We start from the raw sequence: 9,819 nt of genomic DNA, 5'->3' as shown, positions 1-9,819 counted from the left end.
ACAAATTTAGCACAATAACGCATTTGGGCGTTGTAACATACACACACACATATGTAGATATGTATATGCCATGCCCAATCTATACACTTTTACTTGTACTTGCTTATATGCATATGGTAGTGTGTTCTAGAGGAGAATGTTTGTCCAATTAGAAAAATTCCTAAAATGATTTTATTTACAGTATTTACAAGATATACGCGTTTTTGTTTAGGTATAGTATTTTTGTGTTTCATTAACTAAAAATAATTAAAAATCGTTTAGTGTTATGTAGTGAATCGATTGATATTTATGTATGCACCAGGAGTAATCGAGTGCTGTTTTGGTGCTCGGCTGATTCGCGAGTGCTTCGATAATCGCGAGAACTGTTTTGTATGGCAGTGTTAGATCTCATTGAAGCAAATGCGCATCTTTGTCTTTATGTGTGTGTAATATTCTTGCCCATTGCTTTCAAAAACACATCTATCGTTTTTTTTTCTAATTTTATATATGTATGTACAGGGGGGTCCTAGACCACCCGTCCAGCCTTCTAAAATGGAGGGCTATGTTTTTCTTATTAGAAAACGAAAAAATATGGCCTACCGAGTCGGGCATGCTCTATTTTCTGATCGTATTACGGTTTTGACCGAAAGTGGGCTAAAATTACCGGAACCCCAAGATTTGTGGACAAAAATACGAAACTTTTGTTTGAAACTTTTTACTCGAAAGTGTCTTTTTCCTAAATGATCTTAGAATTTAAATTCATTCTGGACTTTTAAAACGAACGGAGCTATTTTTATTGGAAAAAGAAAAAAATATGATTTACTAAGTCGGGGATGCTCTATCCTTTCGTCATTTCACCCACTTCCGGTCTCGACTGAAAGTAGGTTAAACTCACCGGAAGTCCATTTGTTTAAATGGGATATGCATGATTTTATCACTGATTCGGATCCTGCGTACAAAAATAGGTAACTTTTTTCGGAAACTTTTTTTACGGTCGCAACCGGAATTTGGTAATATGACCAAAAGATCCGCAATGAACATTTTCGTCCATTTTAAAAGTCTAGGACGAGTGGAAGTTCGAACGTAAGAGGTTGAAAAAGGCACTTCCGAGAAAAAAGTTTTAATCAAAATATACATATTTTTTCCGCAGAATCCCAACTGTGGTAAAAAGTTGTAATTCTCATTAAAAAAAAAGAACTTTCTCACCTCAACTAAGCCAATTTCCAGTCGAAACGACAAGTTGCTGATGCGACCAAAAGATATAGCATCTATCTAATAAAAATCATTTTCGTCCATTGCATAAGTGTGGATGGGTGGTCTAGGATACCCTGTATATTATACATACATACCTACATACATATGTAATTACGAAGCAAGAAAGCACAAAAAGAGTGTTTTATTGTTATTTACTCACAAAAAGTGTCTAAGGATCTGAGGATCTAGATATAGATTGCATGCGATTTTCAGAAGACCATTACCTCAAAATTAGCTATTCTATGGAAAACGCCTAGATAGCCATATCTATATATGATCACCTGCTATTCTAATGAAATTTTTTAACCAACAATCAGCGTCTTAGATGGGTTCTCTCTCTTACTTACCAACATTACACAAGATACCGACACATACCACGAGTGAAATGTTCTGTAGGTCATTGCGCTTATTAAGAACCGACTGGAAAATGAAATTCGATTTAACTGCGTGGAACTACATATAAATTGTACACTGTGGGTTCCCAAGATTGAGCGCTAACTTTGTGCTGTCATTTTCTCAGGTTCTGTAATTCTGCCTCCCACAAAAACCATTTGTAAGGAACCTTAGCCTGATCACCTTTATAAGAGCAGAAATTGATTGTTTTTTCGAGGTAAACTGTTTGGGAATAACCCATCTCGGGCCATGTGGAACTGCAGGAGAATTTAGGATCGGAAATGGGCTCTGAGCTCAAAGGCAACAGATTGACTTCATCGCATTATTGTCCGTCCGATTGCGGCTTATGTTTCAGTAGTACTAAAACTGGCTTTCTGGCGCCATCCATGTTAAAAACATCTGCTTTGGCTAAATGAATTCCTATATAAATAGTAGACCGGTATTAAACTTTGAATTGTATTTGATAGCTGAACACTTTTTTGCAAGGATGATAGCACCATGCAACAGAAAAAAAGATTGAACAATATTTCAACGGCGAAGGGACGATTTCCTTCAAATTTGTCAACGAGCTGGTAACTTTAAGTAAAAACAGGTAACGTACTAGTTATCTTATCGGTTCCAATCGTCTTTATTTGCATAACTCTGGAAAGTTATGCTTATTTTGCAACATTTATTGAGACATTTTTTGAAAGCTATATGAACATATTTAAAAAAAAATTACATGTATGTATATAAAATGACTACCGCATATGAAGTTTCAGTAAAAAAATGACAAAGAAACAGTTGAGCACCTATTGTACATTGGGAACAAGAAAAGCGCCAAGGTAAGGTTTTTGTTTTCCCGAGCATATATTTATTACCGGACTTAGATTTTCTCTTGGCCTGAATAAAACTTTATCCAAAAGAAGTATGCTTTATACTCTCTATTCCTTGATTGACGCTAGTTTGGGCTCTATAGAAATTGTAAAATTAGATTTGATAAACTAGAACTCTCCGAGAATATCACTTGAAAAATGAGAGAAACCATATGTAGCTATATGTGCTAATAATGCCACTAATCTGAAAAATTTCTTTTAGTCAATTTCGAAATACTAAAACCCGGTATATGAGCAAATCTCGCGAGTTTTTCTGTCGGCAAAAAAAAGCGAAAGCATTCTTCTTGAAAATATTTCGATCAATGGAGCTCCAGAAGCAAGTACAATGAAAAATAAATCAAGTATTTTGAACAATTTCAGCCTTAAAGCATGTATTGAGCGAAAAAGGTACCGAAATTACTTATTTTTTCATTGTAACTCGGAAAAATTATAATTGTTGTATTTTTAATAACTTTTAGAAGTTTTCAAGCAGAATGTTTATATTATAGAAAATGGACGTCGGCATCAAATACAACATATCTGTGAAGTTTCAAAAGTGTGCCACATGCAGCATGCAGAATATCTGTCGCAGTTTTTGGTAATTTTTTAAATTTTAAGTTTTTTAATTTTAATAATTTAATAGCCGGTTTCACCAGTAATTTAAAAGAAAAATGATTTTTTTATTTTATGTCAATTTCTATATAAAATTCAAAAATTTAAAATCATTTTTCACTTAAATTACTTTCGTGAAATTGGCTGTAATACAAAACTGATAAGATAGGTGTACCACCACTTTCGGCCAAAAACACGTTTTTGTCGAAAAATGTAACAACTCGTGAGATTGGCTCATATATGCTGCGCTTGATTCTGGAAACTTCGGTTGAAAATGTCATAAATTTATATAGTTTCCAAAAATAAAGTACGCGGTTTTTATGTAAAAACCCCCATTTCAAGAAAAAAAATTTTTGGGCTTTCAATAATTTAATGAAAACAAAACTCCATGCCCAATAATTTCTTTAATAAGAGTTCTCAATTTAATGGTGCTACTCATATGGTGAAATAAAAGAAAATTAAAAATTTTACAAAGCTAGTCAACATAACTTCCTCTCAAAAATTTTATTAGAGTTTCAAGGGAACGTTACATCAAAAGCAGCGCACAAAAGCACTAAGCTATTCCAACTTTCTTGAGTTCTGTTCCTAGTGTATGCGTTTATTGGCGAGTGTGGATGTGTGTGTGTGAAGTTTTACTTATATTACACTGTTTGAGCTATAAAATCATGTGACAGCTAGCCAAATACTTGGATCCCGAAAGTCCCTAATACACTGAATGGAAAGTATATACATCTGTTTATATGTACCAAAATGTACAAATGCATATGTTAGGTGCACATGAGCCTGAAATAGGTATTGGCGAATTTTCAAATAGACGAAAATTTAGCTGCCCGATCAGCATGCCGATCATTGGCCTTAGCAGCATCTGAAGTGGAAGCATGTGGCTTACAGCAACCACCATCAGTCACCCCAGCACCACTAATATTACCACCAATTTGAGCAGCAGCAGCAGCAGCTTCGCCATCTGCATCCGACTCAATCAAATTGTCATTTTCATTGTTCTTGTCATTGCTGTCAACTGCTTCATCTTCATCATCATCGTCATCGTCATCATCATCATCATCATCGTCGCCATCTTCAGCGCTATCCACTTGCATGCATGGCTGATGACGCCGTGCAGGTGGCGTTTGTGTGGCCATATTCAAATGTCGTGACCACGAATATTTTGCGGAATCCACCTCAGTTGTGGCAATCATAGTTGAAACTTTAGCATCGATTTGTGTTCTTGCTGTGTTTGCTGCTGTTGTTGTTATCGCTGCTCCTGTTTATGTAGTATTGATGTTGTTGTTAACACATACATACATACATACATACATATATAAGGATGAAGAAATGTGGCTGATTTTGTTGTTGTTGTGTGAGTTTGACTTAACTTATTTTTATAAAAGCAAAAAGGTTTTTTGTTGGATGAAAATAGTAAACATTCATTTAACTAACATTTAGAATTTCAAAATTTATTTAAAGCTCAACACTAATTCTAAAGTATATCAGAGACTGTCTATGCTAGAATGAATACTTGAAAAATATTAACATCAAACCATAAAGCCGACCGAATATAAGGTTCATCCTATCTTAAATCCAAGTAGACCTTTGAAGATTTTTAGTGTTAGAATAGATATTAGAAATTTTTCTCAAATTGCCGTTTGAAAATTCAGACAATCTTCTGTTCCTTGGTCATATCGCAACAAAAGTTTGACTTTAGTTCTGATAAATTCGATATTATCTCAAAATGGCCCATGGATGTGTTATATACGTCCAAAGGATACAAGAACCTTGCAACCTGACTTGTGGCAATTGCACGGACTTGGATTCGAAGGCTACCGTTCAATAGTTTTCCGCTATATGGCCGCTAGCAGAGGTCGCCCAAATGACTTTTACAAACGCTAACATAAATTGTTTCAGAGTGCAGTTGTCTCGCTCAGTCCTGCAGGTTTGAACGCGATTTCAAAGAGGTTAAAATTTTTTAATCGCTTGTCACCAGGTTGTCCTACCCCTATAATATACGAGGCATGGCTAAATAATTAATTTAAAGAGACTTTCTTTGGATGAAGCAAAGCTATTAAAGTCCTAATGGCGTGCAAGGGTCAGTCATGTAAATCCTGGGATAATAGCCCCAAGACCCTAAGATAGCTGCATACCACGCAAGTACAACCACCTACGGTTCAGTTGCCTGGGTTTAAAGAACTACCCTGACCACGGAGAGGTAATCGCTTACCAAGCTGCAAAGACTGTGACAGCCCTACTAAGATGCATTAAAGCAGTATAAATGATTATTCGCAGTCACATTGCATATCCGTAGCGAACTGTAGGGATACCGACAGGCTAAGGAAAGTCTTATCCAAGAAACACACCAATCCCCGTATTATTAAAGGAAAGGACGGTGTATGTACAAACATAGCGGAGGAATAACTAGAAGCTCTCATCAGCACACACTTTCCTGGCTGCGCTCAGAGGCCAAAAGAGTTTCCTGACTTAAAGACAAAGAAAAAATTAAATTACCTGGAAAAACTGGAAAGAAGAAATCACGAAAAAGCTAAAGACTTTAGACCAATAATGTTTTACGTCCTTCCTGCTAAAGGCATTGCAAATACTGTTAAACTTACACACTTAAGGCATATTCTAGGAAACTCCTAATTTTAAAAAGTTTAAAATGCGTAAATATAGGGCGGTTCAACTGAAACTGACCTTCATGAAGTTGTGGCTGCCAAAGAAGAATCAATCCATTATAAGCAAACTTTCTCGACATAGAGGGCCCTCCAACAATACTACAATCGTAGCAGTTGTTTAATCCCTTGTAAACTTGGATATATCTGGACACATAAGCAAGTGGATGGCACAGATGCTTAAAAACAGAATCATAATTTCAACCACTGATTCTGCAACACTGTCCCGTTATGCAAATAGAGGCACTCCCCAAGTGGGAGTTCTGTCCCAGCTACTGTAGGTTGTGACTTTAAACGACACTCTACAGGAGGTGGAGTTAAGGTAATACCATATGCATATAATACGATTAGCCAATCATTGACGAAGATTTGCTCAGGCTCCACACCAGGGCCACAAAAAGTGGCCTAGGGGCAACCCAAACAAAACTGAACTGATGCTGTTTACTGTGGTTCTGCATAAACTGCATATTAAACTCCACATCCACGAAATTTCTTAAATTAAGTTTCTTTCTAGACCGCATTGAATTAGGGGCAGGATAGTCAAGGAGAATTCCATTGAAATCTATAATGTTGGGTCCAAGATGGACTGCGGCGTTGGGGCGTGGTATTTTCCGAGCATGAAAAATCTTTGGTGAGAAACTGCGTAGAAGTACGAAAAGACAAACAAAGTCTAAAACAGTCAGAGATGACTAATGCGCATTAATCTCGTCGTCCGAGTCTCTCTGCTTCGGGTTCCCGGCGGTAGGCACATTCATGAGAATGAGAGGGCTGATGTGTTGGCTAAGGTCGGAGCATCTCTTAAGGAATCCGAAGCGGAGACAATAAACTTTGCACCTGGACTCATGAATTTGCATTTGCAATTTGCCCGAGTGGCTGATACACGCTGGAAAACACTTGAAACCAGTAAAACTGCAAGGAATATATGACAGCATTATGACATATAGGGAAGAAAGAAAATGGTCTTACACTACCTTTTAGAGACGCCTAAGGCATGACAAACCAGGGAGATTCTACGTCCAAAATATTACGGTGATCTCCAAATGCTCAGTTACTAACATAAATAGATTCATCGACAAGTCCAAGTGGTTTGACGAATCATAAAAGCTGATAAAAAAAGTGTTGTCAAGAGTAGAGCGCTAAGTAGATAGTTGACGGCGTAGATACCTCATACTAATATCTACACAGATATCAAGCAAAAACTGAATTCACAACAAGAAAACTTGATAAGCGGAAAACTAAAAAAGGAGCTGCGAGCTCCTTAGGTCTAACAATGAAATATGAAATACTTTCTGAAAGACATAGATGGAACAATGTCGAAACCGGTTTGTCTGCAAACCAAACTTGACAGGGGATGACAGAAATGCGTTCCAAAATAAATCACTTTGTGATTCTTTCGCAACTTTTTGTAGATTGCATTTGGTCGTCTGGAGGACAATGAACACAAACTATCGCATTTTTATTCTTCGAAAACTTTCCTAGGTTTATTAAGGTAACATATATTATTAGACATAGGTTGCCGCTTTTTGGTTACAATTTACTTTTGACAGTCTCTGATATTATTTAAATCAGAAGTAACCTAATATTACACAACTATTTATAGAAATATTTGTGATATTTTCGAAAGTCATACACAGACACACACATGTATAGTAGTTTTTAAAATCATTCAAATTTCGAATAATGACAGTAACGAGAATGGTAGGTAGCCATGACGATTTCTAAACATTGACATTGATGGCGATGGTGATGCGGACGCAGATGATGATGATGACTTTGTTGATGGTAATGACAAAAGGCCAATGCAATGCAATCCGAAATGAAAACATTGTTGCAAGCGGAAATTGAAAATGTTGCCAGATTGTTGTTGTTGGTTGTTTTCCCACATCAATGCAAAGAGAGAAATATAACACCAACTGGTTTGGTAGTAGTGGGTGGTTGTGATGCATACACCTACATAGATACACATACAAATATTTGTACAATTATGGGCAAGTGTACATGTGTATAAATGTATGTATATATAAAGCTTTGGTCAAACTATTTTCTGAATATAAAATTGAATGATAGATAGACATGCGATTCGCTGCGAAGCATACATACACACACAAATAAAATAGTTTTCCTGTTTTAAAATCGATTGAGCAGCTGACGGTTGCTAATGTATCTACATACATACAAAGTTGATGATGTGGTGCAAGCAAGTAAGTAAGTACAATGTTGCTAGATGGCTCCACTCCACCGGTGCCAGTTGTACATTGTACATAAAATATGGTTGGGGTAGTGTAAAATTTGCAGTGCTAGTAGTGCGTATGTAGTTGTATTGATTGTGTTCCATGTGTTTAACGATAATTTTAACATTTAACGACAACAACAATGCGAGTCATGTAAAACATGATATGTACATCATACCGATCGACTGATGGGGCAGCTCGCTCCCGTGTTATATGATACTTTCACGATTACGTTCCATCTCTTCGGTTTCGTTTTCCGGATCGAGACTCGATGTCGATGAGACACCACATATTTGCATTTCAATTTCGGCTAATCGATTTTCTAAATCCCATTGTTGTTGTGATAGCTTCGTATTGAGCGCTTGATTCTCCGATTCGACGGTGTGCAGTCGTTCACGCAGGCGCTTAATTTCATCTTCTAAGGCTTCATGTGAACCGAGTAATGGCGTTGTGCCGCCGCCACCGATGCCACCGCTGGCAACAGACAGACCGCCGCCATACTCCAAATGCGAACTGGAGTCGCAGATATGTCCTGAGTGAGCGTAACATTTAAATTAATGGAAAGAGAGAGGTAATAAAAGATAGAATAATTAAATGTTTGATTAAAGTATTTCCACTGATAAAGGTCACATTTGCATGTATGTGTACATGTGTATTTGAACCGAGGTATGTATGTAGATGCAGCGTGAAAACAGAAATTCGTATTCAAAAATATTAAAATAGAAAGACAAATAATCGCAAAATCTTATTAGAAAATTTTAAATAAAAAGAAGTAAAAAATCTAAGTTCGGCCGGAGCTGAATATTAGATACCCAGCGCAAGTATTAAATATAGTTTTTTCGCCTTTCCGAAAACTGCCGTTACTTGGTAAGCAGGGGTGGTTTTATCCCTATTTCAAATATCTTCGATAGAATGTTCAGTTAGACATAATGAGATAAACTTGTATAGTCATATGTGGACGGCATCACACCCATTTTCCAAAATTCCATAATAATGTTACTTTTTTTCAAGGGACTGTTGTTAGTATCAATTTTGGGTAAGTTAGAGTTCTTAAATTTCGAAATATCGAAGTTTCAAGCATTTCTGAAATTTACCGTTACAGGAAAAGTGGGCTTAATTCTAGTCCGATTTGAATTATTTTCAATGTTTTTCTTTTATGTGGCAAGCACAATATCACATGTGCATAGACGGACAGACAATCACCACTTAATCGATTTATTTTTTCATTCTGATCATTTATGTATACATTTCTCTATAACTATGTTTTTCAATTCGTTTTGCCTGTTATAAACAACCGTTATGCGAACAAAGTTATAATACCCTTGTGCCCATGTGCGCTAGGGTATAAAAAAAAAATCAAAAGCAAAGATAAAAGTTAAAAAACTTATGAAATGATATGCGGTGAATTAAAAAAAAAACACCCAATCCATGAATTCAACCCATATTCGGCCGCTGGTCGATTTTTCGACCACCAATTTGAAATCTCATATCTCTAGAGTTAAGTCTTATTTTTAACCGACTTCCAAAAAAGGAGGAGGTTATCAGTTCGTCGGAATATTTTTTTTTTAATGTATGTTACCGTATAACTTTGGACCACGGCAACCGATTCTGATAATTCTTTTTGCATCGGAAAGGTAGTATCTGAGCGGTGTTCCCATACTAATCTGGTTGGATCATGAGATATATATATATATATATTTTTATATGAGAATTGAAGTCGTTTTTTTTGCTTTTTTGTTTTGGATTCTTTCAAAAAATAAATAAAATATAAATAAATTTATACTAGTGTGGTGAATTCGCCTCTTGTAACAATAATCGATAACATGAGTAAGT

The 9,819-nt window shown here is 36.2% G+C and overlaps 1 protein-coding gene across 1 annotated transcript; it reads right to left on the bottom strand.

Annotated features, from left to right (window-relative positions):
* Positions 1 to 3,514: 3,514 nt before the first annotated feature.
* On the bottom strand, positions 3,515 to 4,437 carry LOC118754288 (tumor rejection antigen P815A-like). The gene has a single exon (XM_036489164.1). It carries the CDS (start codon positions 4,286 to 4,288, stop codon positions 3,899 to 3,901), a length of 390 nt encoding a protein of 129 aa, XP_036345057.1. The 5' UTR covers positions 4,289 to 4,437; the 3' UTR covers positions 3,515 to 3,898.
* Between the last annotated feature and the right edge of the window lie 5,382 nt (positions 4,438 to 9,819).

The sequence above is a fragment of the Rhagoletis pomonella genome, unplaced genomic scaffold, assembly GCF_013731165.1.
Source record: "Rhagoletis pomonella isolate Grant_MI unplaced genomic scaffold, Rhpom_1.0 Rhpom_scaffold_03642, whole genome shotgun sequence".
In the NCBI taxonomy this organism is placed as follows: domain Eukaryota; kingdom Metazoa; phylum Arthropoda; class Insecta; order Diptera; family Tephritidae; genus Rhagoletis; species Rhagoletis pomonella.
This window is presented reverse-complemented; position numbering and strand designations above follow the sequence as displayed.

Bases quoted from the DNA above. Each gene is read 5' to 3' on its own strand.
- LOC118754288 (XM_036489164.1), bottom strand. From the start codon at position 4,288: ATGATTGCCACAACTGAGGTGGATTCCGCAAAATATTCGTGGTCACGA.